General features: G+C 45.9%; 1 protein-coding gene across 1 annotated transcript in view; it reads left to right on the top strand.

Annotated features, from left to right (window-relative positions):
* LOC123492855 (mitogen-activated protein kinase kinase kinase kinase 4-like) overlaps nucleotides 1-22,044 on the top strand; it is a 105,196-nt gene that overhangs the window by 32,629 nt on the left and 50,523 nt on the right. Inside the window, exons 15-18 of the mRNA XM_045226222.1 lie at nucleotides 1,332-1,523; nucleotides 6,238-6,417; nucleotides 9,526-9,657; nucleotides 21,941-22,008. Of these exons, the coding sequence (XP_045082157.1) occupies nucleotides 1,332-1,523; nucleotides 6,238-6,417; nucleotides 9,526-9,657; nucleotides 21,941-22,008 (572 nt within the window). The remainder of the gene's footprint in view (nucleotides 1-1,331; nucleotides 1,524-6,237; nucleotides 6,418-9,525; nucleotides 9,658-21,940; nucleotides 22,009-22,044) is intronic.

The raw sequence follows: 22,044 nt of genomic DNA, 5'->3' as shown, positions 1-22,044 counted from the left end.
TTAACTCCTGAATCAACACTAGAATGTTACACTGCAATATCAACACTAGTTAACACTGACCAAGTTGCTATGTGCTATAAAAGGGACACATCTGCAGGCTTCCATACATTTCAAGAACCTTTTAGAATTATGAAGAACCGTAGATGCCACGTTAAGAACCCCCCACTGAGCTCAAAGGTTCTTTATCGGGCAAGAGTTCTCCAAGGAACCTTAAGAGCTGAGGAAGAACCTTTTAAGAACCTTCATTTTTTTCAGTGTACTGTGGGAGGTGTGTGTGTGCGTGTGTGCTTTCCTGTGTGCTTCTTGCAGGGGTGTGTGTGTGTTTGGGGCGACGGCTATTGGTGTGTGTGTGTGTGTGTGTGTGTGTGTGTGTGTGTGTGTGTGTGTGTGTGTGTGTGTGTGTGTGTGTGTGTGTGTGTGCGCGCGCTGATCATAATGCCTGGGAGTGCCCTTCCTGAAATAATACCTCCTCCAGTTCTGAAGTCTGGAGAGAGTTTAGCCTCTCTACAGTAGTAGTTTCAATGAGAGGCTGCAGGGCCAGGGTCTGCTAGCTACAGTAGTCTCCTGCAGGGCCAGGGTCTGCTAGCTACAGTAGTCTCCTGCAGGGCCAGGGTCTGCTAGCTACAGTAGTCTCCTGCAGGGCCAGGGTCTGCTAGCTACAGTAGAGTCTCCTGCAGGGCCAGGGTCTGCTAGCTACAGTAGAGTCTCCTGCAGGGCCAGGGTCTGCTAGCTACAGTAGAGTCTCCTGCAGGGCCAGGGTCTGCTAGCTACAGTAGAGTCTCCTGCAGGGCCAGGGTCTGCTAGCTACAGTAGTCTCCTGCAGGGTCAGGGTCTGCTAGCTACAGTAGTCTCCTGCAGGGCCAGGGTCTGCTAGCTACAGTAGTCTCCTGCAGGGCCAGGGTCTGCTAGCTACAGTAGAGTCTCCTGCAGGGCCAGGGTCTGCTAGCTACAGTATAGTCTCCTGCAGAGTATGTTAGCTACAGTAGAGTATTCTGCAGAGTATGTTAGCTACAGTAGAGTATTCTGCAGAGTATGTTAGCTACAGTAGAGTCTCCTGCAGGGCCAGGGTCTGTTAGCTACAGTAGAGGCTCTTGCAGGGCCAGGGTCTGCTAGCTACAGTAGAGGCTCTTGCAGGGCCAGGGTCTGCTAGCTACAGTAGAGTATTCTGCAGAGTATGTTAGCTACAGTAGAGGCTCCATTGAAAGCAGCTGTTTCCAGGCTGTAGCGTTGGCCACATGGCTCTGTCATCTATCTGTTTGGGGGCAGTACTGCAGGCCCGGGATGAGGCTGCTGAACATCAGTGTCCTGTATTTGTCTCTGTCATTGTGTAGAGGAGGACCGAGCTTCCACCTCCACATCCTCATCCTCAGCAGCAGCAGCAGGGTAAAAAGTTCCACCGCACGCTGCCCAAAGACCAGACGCAGCTGCTTTCACTTCAGCACAACCACAGGCACAAACAGAGGGAAACCCACAAGGCTGCTAGTGACACGCATAACTGCCACGCAAATAGCAAGCGCAAAGTGGTAAAGTCCTCTGACCCCCCCTTGTCCCACTCACCCTGTCTCACCCAGCCCCCCTCCCTGCTACCACGCACTATACCACTGCCCTGTCTCTCTGTCTGTCCCACTGACCCTGTCTGTCTCTCTCTGTCCCACTGCCCTGTCTCTCTGTCTTTCTCACTGTCCCTGTCTGTCTCTCTGTCCCACTGCCCCTGTCTGTCTCTCTGTCTGTCCCACTGCCCTGTCTGTCTCTCTGTCTATCCCACTGGCCCTGTCTGTCTCTGACTGTCCCACGGACCCTGTCTGTCTCTTTGTCTGTCTCTCTGTCTGTCCCACTGGCCCGGTCTGTCTCTTTGTCTGTCTCTCTGTCTGTCCCACTTCCCCTGTCTGTCTCTTTTTTATCTTTCCCACTGCCCCTGTCTCTCTCTCTGTCTGTCCCACTGCCCTGTCTGTCTCTCTGTCTGACCCACTGCCCTGACTGTCTCTCTCTCTGTCCCACTGCCCCTGTCTCTCTCTCTGTCTGTCCCACTGCCTCTGTCTGTCTCTTTGTCTGTTTCTCTGTCTGTCCCACTGCCCTGTATGTCTCTTTGTCTCTCTGTCTGTCCCACTTCTGTGTATGTCTCTCTGTCTGTCCCACTTCCTTGTCTGTCCCACTGCCTTGTCTGTCTCTCTGTCTGTCCCACTGCCCCTGTCTGTCTCTCTGTCTGCCCCACTGCCCTCTCTGTCTCTCTGTCTGTCCCACTGCCCCAGTCTGTCCTCTGTCTGTCCCACTGTCCCTATCTGTCTCTTTGTATGTTCCATTGCCCCTGCCTGTTTCTTTGTCTGTCTCTCTGTCTGTCCCACTTCCCTGTCTGGATCTCTGTCTGTCCCACTTCCCTGTCTGTCTCTCTGTCTGTCCCATTGCCCCTGTCTGTCCCAGTGCCTTGTCTGTCTCTCTGTCTGTCCCACTTCCCCTATATGTCTCTTTGTCTGTCTCTCTGTCTGTCCCACTACCCCTGTCTGTCTCTATGTCTGTCCCACTCTCCTGTCTGTCTCTCTGTCTGTCCCTCTTCCCTGTCTGTCTCTCTGTCTGTCCCACTGCCCCTGTCTGTCTCTATGTCTGTCCCACTTCTCCATGTCTGTCTCTCTGTCTGTCCCACTGTCCCTGTCTGTCCCACTACCTTGTCTGTCTCTTTGTCTGTCTCTATCTGTCCCACTGCCCCTGTCTGTCTCTTTGTCTGTCCAACTTCCATGTCTGTCTCTCTGTCTGTCCCACTGCCCAGTCTGTCTCTCTGTCTGTCCCACTGTCCCTGTCTGTCTCTTTGTCTGTCCCATTGCCCCTGCCTGTTTCTTTGTCTGTCTCTCTGTCTGTCCCACTTCCCTGTCTGTCTCTCTGTCTGTCCCACTGCCCGTCTGTCACTATGTCTGTCCCACTGCCCCTGTCTGTCTCTCTGTCTGCCCCACTTCCCTGTCTGTCTCTCTGTCTGTCCCACTGCCCCAGTCTGTCTCTCTGTCTGTCCCACTGTCCCTATCTGTCTCTTTGTATGTTCCATTGCCCCTGCCTGTTTCTTTGTCTGTCTCTCTGTCTGTCCCACTTCCCTGTCTGTCTCTCTGTCTGACACACTGCCCTGTCTGTCTCTCTGTCTGTCCTACTACCCCTGTTTATCTCTCTGTCTGTCCCACTGCCCTATCTGTCTCTCTGTCTGTCCCACTGCCCTGTCTGTCTCTCTGTCTGTCCCACTGCCCCTGTCTGTCCCACTGCCCTATCTGTCTCTCTGTCTGTCCCACTGCCCTATCTGTCTCTCTGTCTGTCCTACTGCCCTGTCTGTCTCTCATTCTGTCCCACTGCCCCTGTTTGTCTCTTTGTCTGTCCAACTCCCATGTCTGTCTCTATGTCTGTCCCACTACCCCTTTCTGTCTCTATGTCTGTCCCACTGTCCATGTCTGTCTCTATGTCTGTCCCAATGACCCTGTCTGTCTCTGTCTGTCCCACCTCCATGTCTGTCTCTCTGTCTGTCCCTGTCTCTCCCACTCCCCCTGTCTGTCTCTTTGTCTGTCTCTCTGTCTGTCCCACTGCTCCTGTCTGTCTCTCCGTCTGTTCCACCTCCATGTCTGTCTCTCTGTCTGTCCCACTGCCCCTATCTGTCTCACTCTCTGTCCCACTGTCCCTGTCTGTCCCACTTCCCTGTCTGTCTCTTTGTCTGTCTGTCTCTCTGTCTGTCCCACTGTCCCTGTCTCTCCCACTACCCCTGTATGTCTCTTTGTCTGTCTCTCTGTCTGTCCCACTGCCCCTGTCTGTCTCTCCGTCTGTTCCACCTCCATGTCTGTCTCTCTGTCTGTCCCACTGCCCCCTATCTGTCTCACTCTCTGTCCCACTGTCCCTGTCTGTCCCACTTCCCTGTCTGTCTCTTTGTCTGTCTGTCTCTCTGTCTGTCCCATTGCCCCTGTCTGTCCCAGTGCCTTGTCTGTCTCTCTGTCTGTCCCACTTCCCCTATATGTCTCTCTGTCTGTCCCACTTCCCGGTCTGTCTCTCTGTCTGTCCCACTGCCCGTCTGTCACTATGTCTGCCCCATTGCCCCTGTCTGTCTCTATGTCTGTCCCACTGGCCATGTCTGTCTCTATGTCTGTCCCACTTCCCCTGTCTGTCTCTCTGTCTGTCCCACTGCCCCTGTCTGTCTCTCTGTCTGTTCCACCTCCATGTCTGTCTCTGTCTTTCCCACTGCCCCTATCTGTCTCTTTGTCTGTCCAACTTCCATGTCTGTCTCTCTGTCTGTCCCACTGCCCCTCTCTGTCTCACTCTCTGTCCCACTGACCCTGTCTGTCCCACTTCCCTGTCTGTCTCATTGTCTGTCTGTCTCTCGGTCTGTCCCATTGCCCCTGTCTGTCCCAGTGCCTTGTCTGTCTCTCTGTCTGTCCCACTTCCCCTGTCTGTCTCTATGTCTGTCCCACTGCTGATGTCTGTCTCTGTCTGTCCCACCTCCCTGTCTGTCTCTCTTTCTGTCCCACTTCCCTGTCTGTCTCTCTGTCTGTCCCACTGCCCATCTGTCACTATGTCTGCCTCTGTCTGTCCCACTGCCGATGTCTGTCTCTCTGTCTGTCCCACTGCCCCTGTCTGTCTCTCTGTCTGTTCCACTTCCCTGTCTGTCTCTCTCTCTGTCCCACTGCCCGTCTGTCACTATGTCTGCCCCACTGTCCCTGTCTGTCTCTCTGTCTGTCCCACTGCCTTGTCTGTCCCACTGCCTTGTCTGTCTCTCTGTCTGCCCCACTGCCCTGTCTTTCTCTCTGTCTGTCCCACTGCCCCAGTCTGTCTCTCTGTCTGTCCCACTGTCCCTATCTGTCTCTTTGTATGTTCCATTGCCCCTGCCTGTTTCTTTGTCTGTCTCTCTGTCTGTCCCACTTCCCTGTCTGGATCTCTGTCTGTCCCACTTCCCTGTCTGTCTCTCTGTCTGACACACTGCCCTGTCTGTCTCTTTGTCTGTCTCTCTGTCTGTCCCACTACCCCTGTTTATCTCTCTGTCTGTCCCACTGCCCTATCTGTCTCTCTGTCTGTCCCACTGCCCTGTCTGTCTCGCTGTCTGTCCCACTCTCCTGTCTGTCTCTCTGTCTGTCCCTCTTCCCTGTCTTTCTCTCTGTCTGTCCCACTGCCCCAGTCTGTCTCTCTGTCTGTCCCACCCTATGTCTGTCTCTCTGTCTGTCCCACTGTCCCTGTCTGTCCCACTACACTTGTCTGTCTCTATGTCTGTCTCTCATTCTGTCCCACTGCCCCTGTTTGTCTCTTTGTCTGTCCAACTTCCATGTCTGTCTCTCTGTCTGTCCCACTGCCCCTGTCTGTCTCTTTGTCTGTCCAACTTCCATGTCTGTCTCTCTGTCTGTCCCACTGCTCCCTCTCTGTCTCACTCTCTGTCCCACTACCCCTGTCTGTCTCTCTGTCTGTCCCACTACCCATGTCTGTCTCTCTGTCTGTCCCACTGCCCTATCTGTCTCTCTGTCTTTCCCACTGCCCTGTCTGTCTCTCATTCTGTCCCACTGCCCCTGTTTGTCTCTTTGTCTGTCCAACTGCCATGTCTGTCTCTATGTCTGTCCCACTGCCCCTGTCTATCTCTTTGTCTGTCCAACCTCCATGTCTGTATCTCTGTCTGTCCCACTTCCCCTGTCTGTCTCTTTGTCTGTCCAACTTCCATGTCTGTCTCTCTGTCTGTCCTGCCTCTCTGTTTTTGTCTGCTGTCTGTCTTTTTTTGTGTGTCTCTGTTATCTCTGTCCCACTGCCCCTGTCTGTCCCACTTCACTGTCTGTCTCTTTGTCTGTCTGTCTGTCTCTCTGTCTGTCCCATTGCCCCTGTCTGTCCCAGTGCCTTGTCTGTCCCACTTCCCCTATATGTCTCTCTTTCTGTCCCACTGCCTTTGTCTGTCTCTCTGTCTGTCCCACTACCCTGTCTGTCTCTTTGTCTGTCTCTCTGTCTGTCCCACTGCCCCTGTCTGTCTTTCTGTCTGTCCCACTGCTCCTGTTTCTTTGTCTGTCTCTCTGTCTGTCCCACTGCCCATCTGTCACTATGTCTGCCCCACTGCCCCTGTCTGTCTCTATGTCTGTCCCACTTCCCTGTCTGTCTCTATGTCTGTCCCACTGCTCTGTCTGTCTCTCTGTCAGAGAGATTGCATACCTTTTTGGGTTATTAGTTATATTTGATATTCCAGTATGCTTTAATACGGTCTGCCTCCAGTTTCCAGGGGTCTGGTTCTGACTGCTCTTCCATGTTGCTCAGATGGAGATGGACAGGGGGAAGGTCTCTGACCGCTATCAGGCCAACCTGAACAGAGTGCTGACTGGGACGCCCCTCCCCCTACACCCCATCCCTCTCCCCCTGCATGTCCATACCAGACTGAGCTCTGGGAGCAGCTCCAGCCCCTGTACCCCTGCCATGCAGAGGGCTGCCATACAACAGGTACAGTAGCCCCACCCCCCTGCCCAAACCAGCGTACCCTAACTCCACCAATCAATCAAATCAATCAATATCTTTATTTGCCCCAATTTGGAAAATAATTATGTAGCTTGTCGTAAACAAAATGTACTTATAGTGTACATTACATGTATTTAGGACATAACACCACAGCCATACATACTTAACATTAACACATAGTTATTTTAAACAAGCTGCCAAACAGATTCAAAGTAAAGGGTTAACACACAATTCAGAGAATAGGCATTGCCTCTCTATATCAGTCACTGTGAATTTAAGATGACAAATCTCTGTAAATGTCATTCTCTTTCTGTTTATTATGAAGTTACAAGACCTCTTGCAAGACCCAATTGAACAATCAAAAGTGTGTCATGGCTTTCAAAATATATTTGGATCATTGCAACATTTAGTCCATAATGTTGTTTGATCGGTGGTTAGGCTACTAGCTGGCAAAAAGTAGGCTACATGAAAAGTGCAATAATGTTAAAGTTGCACTATGTAGAAATCGCTTCGCCATTTCCTGGTTGCTAAAACTATCATAGTTTGCCTCATTTCAGTTTATGTGACAAAATAAGCTAGTATAGTGCAGAGAGTCATTGTACCATCTAAACCGCTGTGAAAGATACAAAAGTATGTGGACACCCCTTGAAATTAGTGGATTCGGCTATTTCACCCACACCCGTTGCTGACAGGTGTTACGTTACATCATTATTCCCCCCCCCAAAAAAAAATCATTATTCTAATGTATTTTTATTTTTATCATCAAACCACACATTATACCCCATAATGACAAAGCGAAAACAGGTTTTTAGAAATTTTTGCAAATGTATTACAAATAAAAAACAGATACCTTATTTACAGATAAGTATTCAGACCCTTTGCTATGAGACTCGAAATTGAGCTCAGGAGCATCCTGTTTCCATTGATCAACCTTTAAATGTTTCTACAACTTCATTGGAGTCCACCTGTGGTAAATTCAATTGATTGGACATGATTTGGAAAGGCACACACCTGTCTATATAAGGTCCCACAGTTGACAGCGCATGTCAGAGCAAAAACCAAGCCATGAGGTCGAAGGAATTGTCCGTAGAGCTCCACGACAGGATTGTGTCGAGGCGCAGATCTGGGGAAGGGTACCAAAACATTTCTGCAGCCTTGAAGGTCCCCAAGAACACAGTGGCCTCCATCATTCTCAAATGGAAGAAGTTTGGAACCACCAGGACTCTTCCTAGAGCTGGTTGCTCGGCCAAACTGAGCAATAGGGTGAGAAGGGCCTTGGTCAGGGAGGTGACCAAGAACCCATTGGTCACTCTGATAGAGCTCCAGAGTTCCTCTGTGGAGATGGCAGAACCTTCCAGAAGGACAACCATCTCTGCAGCACTCCACCAATCAGGCCTTTACAGTAGAGTGGCCAGACGGAAGCCACTCCTCAGTAAAAGGCACATGACAGCCAGGTTGGAGTTTGCCAAAAGGCACCTAAAGGACCCTCATACCATGAGAAACACGATTCTCTGGTCTGATGAAACCAAGATTGAACTCTTTGCCCTGAATGCCAAGCGTCACGTCTGGAGGAAACCAGGCACCGCTCATCACCTGGCCAATACCATTCCTACGATGAAGCATGGTGGTGGCAGCATCATGCTGTGGGGATATTTTTCAGCGGCAGGGACTGGGAGACTAGACAGGATCGAGGGGAAAGATGAATGGATCAAAGTACAGAGAGATCCTTGATGAAAACCTGCTCCAGAGCGTTCAGACTGGGGCGATGGTTCACCTTCCAACAGGACAACGACCCTAAGCAGACAGCCAAGACAACGCAGGAGTGGCTTCGGAACAAGTCTCTGAATGTCTTTGAGTGGCCCAGCCAGAGCCCGGACTTGAACCCGATCTAACATCTCTGGAGAGACCTGAAAATAGCTGTGCAGCGATGCTCCCCATCCAACCTGACAGAGCTTGAGAGGATCTGCAGAGAAAAATGGGAGAAACTCCTCATACAGGTGTGCCAAGCTTGTGGCGTCATACCCAAGAAGACTCGTGGCTGTAATCGCTGCCAAAGGTGCTTCAACAAAGTACTGAGTAAAGGATCTGAATACTTTTGTAAATGTGATATTTCAGTTTTTTATTTGTAATAAATTAGCAAACATTTCTAAACCTGTTTTTGCTTTGTCATTATGGGGTATTGTGTGTAGATTGATGAGGGGAAAAAAACTATTTAATACATTTTAGAATAAGGCTGTAACGTAACAAAATGTGGAAAAAGTGAAGTGGTCTGAATACTTTCCGAATGCACTGTATTTGACCGCATCTGTATTTGACCGCATCTGTATAAATATTAAATGTGCCATCCCAGGCGTGTGCTCAGTGGTTGATCATATAGTTTTCCTTCCTTATACATTACCCAGAACCCAACAACCAAATATTTTTATAACTAACCCAAGATAGACCAGAGCCTGTCGTTTCCAATGGGAGCAAATTAATCATTGTGGGCAGAGCAAAGCACGAGCTAGTGAGATCCTATTGGCGCGTTCTAGCATTTATTTGCATATTTCGGTTAGGGAACGCCTACTCTGTGAAGTGCACATGTGCAATAACTCAATTCACCCTTGCACTCTTTCTAAATGCAATTTAGTAAACTGTATGGAGCTCAAATGTTTTATTCGATGAGAAAATTAGCAGAATGTCAGCCAAAATCCATCTCGCTCCATCTTCTCCCACTGCCGTCCACTGGGCTTCCTCTCATCACCATATTTGGTAATGAGTGGAAACGCCAACAGAATGCTTCACATTTGTACATCCGGTGAAATATCTGGCTCATTGTTCTATCTGTGCAACAACTACTGCTACTACTTCCTCATTCATATTCCCCATCTTGTCTGTAGTACCTACAGTACTCAGAGGCTCTCTCCCAAATAGTACCATATTCCCTTATAGTCAACTTTTAACCAGGTACCATATGGTCGAAAGTAATGCACTATGCAGGGAATAGGGTGCCACTTGGGAGGCGACCAATGTGTCACTAAATAAAGTAATCTAAACCAGAGCTGTACGTATCCAAAAATAAATGGCTTGAACTAAACTAAGTCTCCATTTCAGAATGCCAATCTTGGCTCCAGTCGAGACGCCCCTCACAGCAGCTCTATGTCTGACATGGCCACCACTCCCATGTCTCCTACGTTTGACGATGTCTTCTGGGACTTCCCAAGCTCTGTGGAGCACCCACCAAAGGTTGGTCAGACTTAATCGATCTCACGTCAGGTGTAACTAAAGGTTTTTGTCTGTCTATCTTTTCTTCCGGTTGTGTGCATGTACAACACTATATCTGTGAGGTGTATACAGTACCATACAGTATACTGTATGTGTGGTGTATATTTGGATCTGAGTGGTGTGTGTTTGTATTTGTGTGGTATGTGTGTGTGGTATAGGGAGGGGGGGGGAGTATTTGTGTGTGTGTTAGTGATGCGGGGTCAGCTGTTTGTTCACCTGCACTCAGTGTTGTGTATTCATGGATGCCAAGGGAAGCCAGGCTTCCCCAAATATTATATAAAATAATTTATATTTCGTCTCTCTCTGTGTTTTCATAATTTTCTGTCAATTCGCAAGTGGCTGAATCTCACCAGAGAAATCATCGGAGCGAGGGAAACAGCGCCCCTCTATCTCAGTATTTGTAGTCCATGTATCTGATGGTGTCTGGACCAAAAGAGTATAACATGTTGCCGCTGTAGCATTTGATTGATTGATGCCAACAAGCATTTGGCCTACCTTGATTTTTTTTTAAATAATAATAATTAGCCCATCAGCGTTGAGCTGAGCTCAACTGTGGGTTGTCCTGGTGCAGCAAAAACATCCCCCAAAGGAGGCCAGTTTGGATTTGGCTTAACACAATGTCCAGCAGTAGCTAGCTTGCTAAATCAGACCTTACCTAAGCAGTGGAGATGGGGATTTAAGACTTGTAGTTTTGACTTCATTTTCTGTACAGGCCAATGAATATGATAGCAATTCTGATCCAACCATAAATTAATATGTTGTACCACTGGCCTGAGACGATTGAAGTTCAATATGTAACCTAGATGTAGCCTAGTAGATTCACGTTAACTAGCTAGCTAACTTAGCTGGTTCATTGTTGTTCATGCGAGGAAGTTAGGCTAGCAAGCAAGCATTTTCGCTAGGTAGCCTATGACAACAACACTAAAAGTGTACTGTATGACAGAGCCATAGACTGTTTTGCCAACATGAAAGAGAGGAGAATGGCATTGGCGTTCAACTAGTCTACAAGGAGGGTGAGTCAACATGTTCTGTTTTACATGCGCGCGCACACACAGAAATCAGCCACATGATATTTAGCAACGTTGATTGGACTAAATACTTTTTGGTATGTTTAAGTTTGTTTGCAGTGTATTAAACTAAGCAATATATATATATATATATATATATATATATATATATATATATACATACATACAGTGGGGAGAACAAGTATTTGATACACTGCCGATTTTGCAGGTTTTCCTACTTACAAAGCATGTAGAGGTCTGTAATTTTTATCATAGGTACACTTCAACTGTGAGAGACGGAATCTAAAACAAAAATCCAGAAAATCACCTTGTATGATTTTTAAGTAATTAATTTGCATTTTATTGCATGACATAAGTATTTGATACATCAGAAAAGCAGAACATAATATTTGGTACAGAAACCTTTGTTTGCAATTGCAGAGATCATACGTTTCCTGTGGGTCTTGACCAGGTTTGCACACACTGCAGCAGGGATTTTGGCCCACTCCTCCATACAGACCTTCTCCAGATCCTTCAGGTTTCGGGGCTGTCGCTGGGCAATACGGACTTTCAGCTCCCTCCAAAGATTTTCTATTGGGTTCAGGTCTGGAGACTGGCTAGGCCACTCCAGGACCTTGATGCTTCTTACGGAGCCACTCCTTAGTTGCCCTGGCTGTGTGTTTTGGGTCGTTGTCAAGCTGGAAGACCCAGCCACGACCCATCTTCAATGCTCTTACTGAGGGAAGGAGGTTGTTGGCCAAGATCTCGCGATACATGGCCCCATCCATCCTCCCCTCAATATGGTGCAGTCGTCCTGTCCCCTTTGCAGAAAAGCATCCCCAAAGAATGATGTTTCCACCTCCATGCTTCATGGTTGGGATGGTGTTCTTGGGGTTGTACTCATCCTTCTTCTTCCTCCAAACACGGCGAGTGGAGTTTAGACCAAAAAGCTCTATTTTTGTCTCATCAGACCACATGACCTTCTCCCATTCCTCCTCTGGATCATCCAGATGGTCATTGGCAAACTTCAGACGGGCCTGGACATGCGCTGGCTTGAGCAGGGGGACCTTGCGTGCGCTGCAGGATTTTAATCCATGACGGCGTAGTGTGTTACTAATGGTTTTCTTTGAGACTGTGGTCCCAGCTCTCTTCAGGTCATTGACCAGGTCCTGCCGTGTAGTTCTGGGCTGATCCCTCACCTTCCTCATGATCATTGATGCCCCACGAGGTGAAATCTTGCATGGAGCCCCAGACCGAGGGTGATTGACCGTCATCTTGAACTTCTTCCATTTTCTAATAATTGCGCCAACAGTTGTTGCCTTCTCACCAAGCTGCTTGCCTATTGTCCTGTAGCCCATCCCAGCCTTGTGCAGGTCTACAATTTTATCCCTGATGTCCTTACACAGCTCTCTGGTCTTGGCCATTGTGGAGAGGTTGGAGTCTGTTTGATTGAGTGTGTGGACAGGTGTCTTTTATACAGGTAACGAGTTCAAACAGGTGCAGTTAATACAGGTAATGAGTGGAGAACAGGAGGGCTTCTTAAAGAAAAACTAACAGGTCTGTGAGTGCCGGAATTCTTACTGGTTGGTAGGTGATCAAATACTTATGTCATGCAATCAAATGCAAATTAATTACTTAAAAATCATACAATGTGATTTTCTGGATTTTTGTTTTAGATTCCGTCTCTCACAGTTGAAGTGTACCTATGATAAAAATTACAGACCTCTACATGCTTTGTAAGTAGGAAAACCTGCAAAATCGGCAGTGTATCAAATACTTGTTCTCCCCACTGTATATATATATATATATATATATATATATATATATAGCCTTGTTGATTTGATGATGTTGAAACGTTGAAATGGTGCTGTATTTGCTTTGTGGACTTTACCGGACAGATGATGCTCTCCGGTTTTGTGATGAAACAAATGTATGTTTAGTTGAATTTGTTCCACCACTGTGTGACTGTCTTTTTGTTGTCACGGCCTTATTGTATATCACAGTGGTTTATGAACAAATGGTTATAGAGCAAACAACGCAATTATCACAACATACTGTAGGTTGTAATATGGCTTTTTTACTGGCTTGGCTTCCTCAGTAATTTTACCCACACACCGCTACTTCCCGCACCCAGTGTTGGCTGTTTTTGAATACGATGTCGCAGGTTTTTCAGCTATTTGTAAGTTGCACCGCGGCCGCCATGGCATTTCTCTTAAAAACATATATATGTGACCTGCTGTTGACTGTCAGGCAGGGAGGCAGGCTGTTGCTGAGTGAGTGGTGGAGAGCAGTGTTGCCAACTCCTCAGTAAGGAAAGTAGCTATTGGCTGTCCTAAAAGTCGCTAGAAGTCGCTACATGACGTCATCACCTAATTTGCATAATTGGCCATGTGCATGTAATTGTGATAGACGCTGTAGGAGAGAGGAATAACGTCGACGGAGAGACAAAAAGTGAGTAAAAAACACCCTACATTTACATCCCGCCCTGAATGTAAGCCAGGGCGGGTTCAGCCAGCAGTGGCTTCCCGCATGCGCGATTCATTTGCAGTCTGGACGCGGAGGGGTGAACATCTCCTGCTCTGATTGCAGCTGGGAGGGACTGCTGCGTGAGGACTGGGCCACCTGTGAGTGCTGTGGGATGGGGGTGGGGCCCACGGCGGGGGTGGGGCCCACGGCAGCACCCGCTGCTCGTTGAGAAGAGTAAGAACGATACGTGCTTTCACGTCAGAGTCTCCAAAAGTCTCCAATAACACCAGAAAAAGTTGCTAGATTTGTTTGTTTTTTTGAAAATGTGTCGCTAGAGGGGTCTGAAAACTCGCTAACTATAGCGAAAAAGTAGCTAAGTTGGCAACACTGGGAGAGGACCGGACGAGTGTGTGTGTTGAGAGAGCACTACAGTTATTGGCTGAGTCACGTGAGCGAGAGCAGCAAGTGCGCACGTTGTGACAACTTTTTACAAGTTGTAGGTAGGCTATTTAGATTCTCATTATGGAGACACCTATTTCCAAACCTTTTTCCATAAAACATATTAATAGAACTGATGGAAATCAAGAAATAATGCAGACAAAGCACTGGAAAACGACTTTGGGCGCACTAGAGCGCATTACATAAATCTGCTCTGAGGTGGTTTAAACTGCATTCTAATGTTGACTGTGGTCTAAGGCACTGCATCGCAGTGCTAGCTGTGCCACTAGAGATCCTGGTTCGAATCCAGGCTCTGTCGTAGCCAGCCGCGACCGGGAGACCCATGGGGCGGCGCACAATTGGCCCAGCGTCGTCCAGGGTAGGGGAGGGAATGGCCGGCAGGGATGTAGCTCAGTTGGTAGAGCATGGCATTTGCAACGCCAGGGTTGTGGGTTCGATTCCAGTATAAAAAATAAAAATGTATGCACTCACTAACTGTAAGTCGCTCTGGATAAGAGCGTCTGCTAAATGACTAAAATGTAAATGTAAATGACTGCTTAAAGAAAACGGTATCAAGCAAAATGCTTTATGCATGCTCAGTTCTTGGGTCTCGGGGGCTGCCCAAGTGGAAATGTTAAATGGAAGTTATGGAACTGCCTCGCGTGGTTCTTTTTATTGGGAAAAGTCCTCAATGAAACTGACATTAGGCTAAATGTGGAGAATTATACATTTGCCTCTGTTGGCCAACAAGTAGCCTATTAATGTATATGCCATTGTAGGCTACCATTTGATAGAATAAATATGTTGAAATGACGATATCACTTGAGTCATAGCAAATCAATTTGTGCCACTTGTGTAGCCTACCTGGAGCTGGCAAACTGATTTAATAAATAGCCTATAACTTCAGTTTATTGTTGTTGTAGCCTTGTGTTATTATGCAATTATTAATGGACATGTTTAGTTAATTAAATTGGAAGTTATCAAAGCTCTATCGCAATTGCAGGTCAGTTGTTAGAACGCATTAGATTGATGGTAACAGTAATCAAATTAGGCTACAGGTAAAAACTTTTTTTTTTAAATAAACACTTGCTGTTGTTGACAAGCATATTCAGTTCCTATACATATTAATAATATTTAATTCAGTGATTGAAATGATGACCACATCCTCAGTAGCCTATTCCAGCAGGCTATTGGGAAACACAAGCACTTCTTATTGCAAAATCGCTTTGCTATTCATGTTAAATAAATTAGTCTGTTAATTTGAACTAAGCAAGCTGCTAAATCGTTCGGTTTACTTCTTGCCTACATCTTGTCTAGGCTACTGTCGACTATATTACATGAGATGGAGGCCTATCAGTGGCTATAGGCTACCTGCCTTTAAGCAAACTATGACAAAATGTAATTGTGATTTTTGTCTGTAGCCTGTCTATTGAAATTACAAGTCAATCTCGCAAATGGGCCATTTAAAACAGTTTGTAATCTTAACATCTGGCACATAATAACAGCACAATTGCCAGAAAATCTATAGTTTTGCACATGCGCAAAGGGGATTTATTTACAATAATAAACCTGGTTCGAGCCCCGAATGCTAAATGGCTGAAAGATGTGTTATATCAGACCATATACCACGGGTATGACAAAACATTACTTGTTACTGTTCTAACTACGTTGGTAACCAGTTTATAATAGCAATAAGGCACCCTGGGGGTTTGTGGTATATGGCCAATATACCACGGTGCTTAAGAACAGCCCTTATCTGTGGTATATTGGCCATATACCATACCCCCTTGTGCCTTATTGCTTAATCATAGCAGTCAAACAAGTTAAATCACCAGCCATTGATGGAAAATGATCTGGCGAGTTTAATAAGGGCGAATTATCTTTTCTCTTGCTACATATTCAAATTCCTTTATTATGTCATGTCATAGCTTGCGATAATTATTATTTTGAGGAAACCCGAATTTTGCTTCTAACGTCGTTACAAGTTACTATGATATTCCTTCTTAATTGGCTTGATAACGTTATGAAAAAAGGGTTTATTTTATAGATATGGCAACTCCTGTCTTGCTGTGAAAGAAAATCTGGCCTAGTTTTCAGGCCTTTTGGGCGGGTTATGAGTGGTCATTGGGCTAAAAATTTTAGTTTGACCTGGCAACCCTGCCGCACCCGACCCTAACCCGAAAATATAGAAAATACCCAGTACAGTCAGAGATGACGGAACTATTTTTGACAGGTCTTTTTAGATAGGCCTATGTTTCTGCTTGTAATTTCCGACATTTTTGTAGGCTATTTGTTAGGCAACTTGTCTATAATTAAATACATGCAGCTTCTCTTCTGTCATTACTTGTTGCCCTAGTCTAAATAAACCATCGCTCACCAGAATTATGTCATAAATCGATAAAATGAATGGTTCAATTTAGTTGACATCTGTAAAGTTAGTTTCTCTTGCCTCTTTCATCTCTGCTTCTCTCGCTCAGCAAAGACGTTTAGGGACCGAGGAGAGAATGCAATAGGCTAACAAAAAAAAAAACTGGAAAGATATTTCCATGCAACATTTTGACCGGTTTTAAGGAAATTAAAAGCTGTTAAAACAACCCAACATGTTTTTGATAAGATTTAAGTTCGGCTTGGATGCATTGTGGTTGAAATACTATCACATTTTATGAGGCTGATAAAGATAGCACCATTACAGACGGTCCTTATCGCGCATTCATTCTCTCAAGGTGCTGAAATAAATAAATAATATTTCTCCACTCAGTACAGTTCCCTTGAAGTGCCATATTGAAGTATAGTTGACTATTGAATTTCTATAGCGCCTCACAATCATCACACATAACATAACTGCTATCATCCTCTTTTACCACTTCACCAAATCTTTCCCAAACATTAGACTACTGTTCTGGCCCTCCCTTCTCTTTATTTTCAACTCTCCATTTCGCAGCTTTTCTCTAACATGCTGACCACATCGCAAAATAGCGTTGCAAAATAAATGGACACATACATGTTATTCAATCATTGCACCCACACTGCTCGCGAGCGTCTGCGTAGCCAGGCGCTAAAATAGAACTTGGCTCTATTTGTGACGCTTGACACGCTGCAAGTCCCGCCTCTCCCATCTCCTCATTGGTTTTTAGGAGCATATACTCACGTGGGTGATTGAAAGATGAACTGAGGTCCACACTCCAGTCCAGTTGGTGGTGGTAATGCACCTTAAAGTTGGTTGCCAACCGCCATATAAAGTCAGAAGAAGAAGCCTGAAGGAGGAGAGATTACTAGAAACGAACTCGGTTTACCCTTTTATCTGTGGATTAATTGTCGGAGTAGAGGACCTTGTGCATTTCAGGTAAAATAACAACCCAATGTTTATATCCCAGGACACATTAGCTAGCAACAGCAAGCTAGCTAGCTAAATTGCCATAAATGTTTAATGCTTTTCGACCTGTCCCCAAATTAATATAGTTGATTCAGAGTTCGTTTTGATATTTCAACCTGCGTGTCCTGAACGCTTCTTGTGTGGGTGGACAAACTCAACATGCGCGCGATGGCGTGGTCAGCATGTAAGGTCTAGCAAACCTACCGGTTCCAAGTAGAAAAAGCATCTACTTTATTTTTCCCGATATAACAGCATTCCATGCACTGTAATTTACAACTTGATAAGAGCTAGGTAAATTAGTAATCTGTTTGGATAAGGGAATTGTAAATATAAATAACACTTGTTTTAGACAATTTTTCCTTATGATCCCTGGAGACGAATATGAAACTAGTCATATGGAAGCAAACTGAAAATCATATCACACATGACATGTATTGCAGCCCCTTTTCCACAGTGATGTAGGCTCCCAAGTGGCGCAGCGGTCTAAGGCACTGCATCTCAGTGCTTGAGGCGTCACTACAGACCCTGGTTCGATTCCAGACTGTATCACAACCGGCCGTGATTGGGAGTCCCATAGGGCGGCGTTTAATTGGCCCAGCGTCGTCCGGGTTTGGCCGGTGTAGGCCGTCATTGTAAATAAGAATTTGTTCTTAACTGTCTTGCCTAGTTAAATAAAGGTAAAATAAAAAAATAAAAATAGCTGTGACGTTATTCCACATTTTTATTGTGTGCCCCGTGTAGCTCAGTTGGTAGAGCATGGCGTTTGCAACGCCAGGGTTGTGGGTTCGATTCCCATGGGGGGCCAGTATGAAAAATGTATGCACTCACTAACTGTAAGTCGCTCTGGATAAGAGCGTCTGCTAAATGACGTAAATGTAAATGTAAATAAATTGCGTGGATAATATTTTTAGACCCAAGCTATAGTCTTCTGTAGGGCCGAACCTGCAGAGTTAATGTAAGCGCTTTAGAATGTTTTATTTGACCATTTGTATAATGTTAACTATTAGCCACTATTGGGAGCCACTGTCAGTAATACCCAAATACATTTCTAACTGTCACTTTAGTGTTAGTTGTCTTCAATTTGTAGCCTACATTTTGCATCATTCCATTCCATTTTGTTTACCTTTCTTTCCTTTGTCACGTCCATGTAGTTGTTGCTGAGGGTCGCTAGCATTAGTTGTGCAATAATCTTGGACATGTAGCCTATTTGAATCATTATAAAACTCAGAACACACATAGTAGTTTGAACCTGCTACCTGGCGCAAGGTTCTGTAGCGGGTGATTTAGGACTGAGTCAGGCGCAGGAGAGTAAATCACAGAATAAATGGTTTATTCGATAAACAGCGGTACGCAGCAATGCGTAATACACACCAGTGCGGTAAAACGGCGCACTGGGGAAAACAAGGCACACGGGTGAATATCCCAGCCATACACAATATAATCTAGCTCCACCGAGCTATAATATCCTCTACAATAAACAATCACACACAAAGACAAGAGGGCAGAGGGAACACTTATACAGGTACTAATGAGTGGATATGAACCAGGTATAATAGGTGTAATAAACAAAACAAAACAAAACAAATGGAATGATGAGATGAGGAGCGGCAGTGGCTAGAAGGCCGGTGACGACGAACGCCGAAGCCTGCCCGAACAAGGAGAGGAGGAAGCTTCGGAGGAAATCGTGACAGGTTCACAACGACTGGACCGTTGTCATACACTTTTTTCGACCTTGCAATATTTCATCGATTGAACTTCCAAGATGGCATAGCAGTGCGGTCGTGTTTTCTGTAGTGTCCTCATGTAAATAGCCATTTTTGTTTTTTTTTGTCTTTTTCGTATATATTTCTCAATCTCACATTCCATCCATTAACTAAATATACATTCCTGCAACCCGCCTCACCCAATGTGGAACGGATTCTGTTGTTTCTTCATACATTTTTATCCAGAACCTCTGGCTGAAACTAGCCAGCTAACTAGCTACTTGCTATTAGCCACCGTTAGCGGTCTTCACCATTGTCCGTGACCGTGGCCTGCACTACCTACCAGCCAGCTCTAGCCTGGACAATTGTCGGCCAGTCTGCACATCGCGCTATCGAGCCAGAGCATATCGGATTTTCTGCCGGAATCACTGAATCACTGGACCTTAACACCGGATCATTGCAACTAGCTAGCTGCAACCGAATGGCTGTTGTCGTTGTTGGCTAATCACCACTGTCCTGAAGCTAACCCCAGCTAACCTTGAGCTAGCCTCGAGCCAGGCCCATCTCCTGGCTATCTACCTCTCTGTCAACCGGACGGGACCTCCTGGTGTTGACACGGAGCCCCGCCGATCCATCACGACTGGTCTGCCGACGTAATCGTCTGATGTGGTTTCAACAGGCTTCCCGTTGCGACGACCACGACGATCCATCTGCTAGCCCCGGCCCGCTAGCACACGCAATCAACAGCCATGCCTCCAGCTCGCCTGTAACGTAGCAGCCACTGAACTGCTCCCGGACTTACTTATTGCTGTTCACTGGACCTTATGATCACTCAGCTACACAGCTGATGCCTGCTGGACTGTTCCTTTATACGGTACCCCATCCGGTTTAGCCTCAGCTCAAACTTTCATCGCCATTACCAGCTGTTGTCTTAGCTCTCTCGAATAGCACCTGTGACTGTTTTATGCCGCTCTCCCATGTCAATATGCCTTGCCTATTGCTGTTTCGGTTAGTTCTAACTGTACTTGTTCAATGTAGAGCCCCCAGTCCTGCTCAACCTGTCTCAGATAGCTCCTTTGTCCCACCCCCCACACACGCGGAGACCGGCTCAATCGGTGCCTCCAGTGATGCTATCTCTTTCATCTTTACCCAACGCTTAGGTTTACCTCCACTGTCCTCATATCCTTCCATATCCTTGTCTGTACATAATGCCCTGAATCTATTCTACAACGCCCGGAAATCTGCCCCTTTTTTTCTCTGTACCCAACGCACTAGAAGACCGGTTCTTAAAGCCTTTAGCCGTATCCTTATTCTACTCCTCCTCTGTTCCTCTGGTGATGTAGAGGTTAACCCAGGCCTTGTAGCCACCAGTATCACTCCTGCTCCCCAGGCGCTATCATTTGTTGACTTCTGTAACCACAAAAGCCTTGGTTTCTTGCATGTTAACATCAGAAGCCTCCTCCCTAAGTTTGAGTTATTCACTGCGTTAGCACACTCCGCCAACCCTGATGTTCTAGCAGTGTCTGAATCCTGGCTTAGGAAGGCCACCAAAGATTCTGAAATTTCCATTCCCAACTACAACATTTTCCGTCTAGATAGAACTGCCAAAGGGGGCGGAGTTGCAATCTACTGTAGAGATAGCCTGCAGAGCTCTATCATACTATCCCGGTCTGTGCCGAAACAGTTTGAGCTTCTACTTCTAAAAATCTATTGTGTTATTGACTGTACGTTTTGTTTATTCCATATGTAACTCTGTGTTGTTGTTTTTACCGCACTGCTTTGCTTTATCTTGGCCAGGTCGCAGTTGTAAATGAGAACTTGTTCTCAACTGGCTTACCTGGTTAAATAAAGGTTAAAAAAAATAAATAAATAAAGAACTTGAATATGACAACTTTCGGGATGAATCAATACGTTGTATTTTTGATTCATTATTATATTTTGTGCATAAAATCTCTCAAACAACGTTACGCACCTTAGTAAGGTAAGTCTGAATATCAACTAGTGAGAAGTGCGTAGGAAAGGCCTGCATAAGAAAGGCTTAAATGTCCTAAGACTGAATCTAGCCCTTATTGAATTAAACTCTGACATTGTCCTTTTTACCTCAGTGGATGGAAGTTAACTTTTTCTGCCCAAGTTCCCGAAAGCATTTGGCAGTTGGTGGTTATTTGCCACGTGACAGTTAGGCCTTTAAGCTTAGGTTTAGGCTACACACTAATGCCAGATAAAACATAATGAAAGACCAACCTCCATGTAGCCTATAGATATGAATTGCACAATACTTATACATTTATGAATTTTTAATGCATTGTTTTCTCTTTATTCAACCCATACAATATTGAATGGCCCTAAACCCGCCCACCGCGCAGTATCCGCGGGACTGCAGGTTATGAGTCAGCCCGTGCATTTGTGTGTATATATTTGTGTTTGTATTTCTGTGGTATGTCTGTGTGTGTGTGTGCCTGGTGACACTATAACCCCATGTGTTATTATCTCTTAGGGAGGTTTGTAGTTGCTGTTGTTGTTTGTGGTGATGTTAGTCATGCCAGCATAGAGGAAGAGGAATGTGGCAGGTTTCCTATTTCACCCCTGACTAACAGCAAACTCATTCAACGACGTGATACACATTCTGTTTCCAGAAACAAATCTCTAGTTCCTCTAATAAAAGCAGAGATGTGTATCCTTAGGATACAGCACCCTAGTGTTTTTTTTACTGCTTGATCGGGGCATATCGAGATGATGTGCTTTAATTGCTTACAAGTTCTCTTGTTGCATTCATCACAGAAATAATTTTTAAAAACATATGTGAAACCCAGAGACATCCAGCTGCCAGTAAGCTCTGTTGAAGGGATGTCAGTAGTTAAAGGGAGTATGATGGGGATTTTAAGAATGATTTATTCTTTCAATGGGTGTAGTCTTCCTTTCCTCTTGTGTGATGACATGAGAAAAAGGTGAAAAGGTTGACAGTTGCTGGACACCACATTGAGAAAGAAGAATGGTTAGTTACATGAACACAAGGCCTGATTGCCTGCTTCACAGGCTTCTCCTCATGTGTTCTCCTAAAGTTGGTATCCTCATCCTCTATAGTAAGTGATACAGTCCAGGTTGGCGGTTAGGATCAGTTACACATACTACACTATGTTGTTTCTGGAGTCCCCACATAGCATGCAGTGTTTTAGAATGTCCTAATGTTGTGATGCTTTGTTTAAGGTAGTCAGGCATATACTGTACCCTCACATGTCAAAATGATCTTCTTGAAGGTTCCGGAGCGTACAACATCCAAATTCTATTGCAAAGAGCTGATGAGTCATCACCGGACTGGGTCGAGGTACGTTTGTCACCACATCACACATCAGTCAGTCTC

This window comes from Coregonus clupeaformis, chromosome 2, assembly GCF_020615455.1.
Source record: "Coregonus clupeaformis isolate EN_2021a chromosome 2, ASM2061545v1, whole genome shotgun sequence".
NCBI lineage: Eukaryota > Metazoa > Chordata > Actinopteri > Salmoniformes > Salmonidae > Coregonus > Coregonus clupeaformis.
The sequence above is the reverse complement of the archived record's forward strand: the minus strand, read 5'-3'. Positions and strand labels throughout refer to the sequence as shown.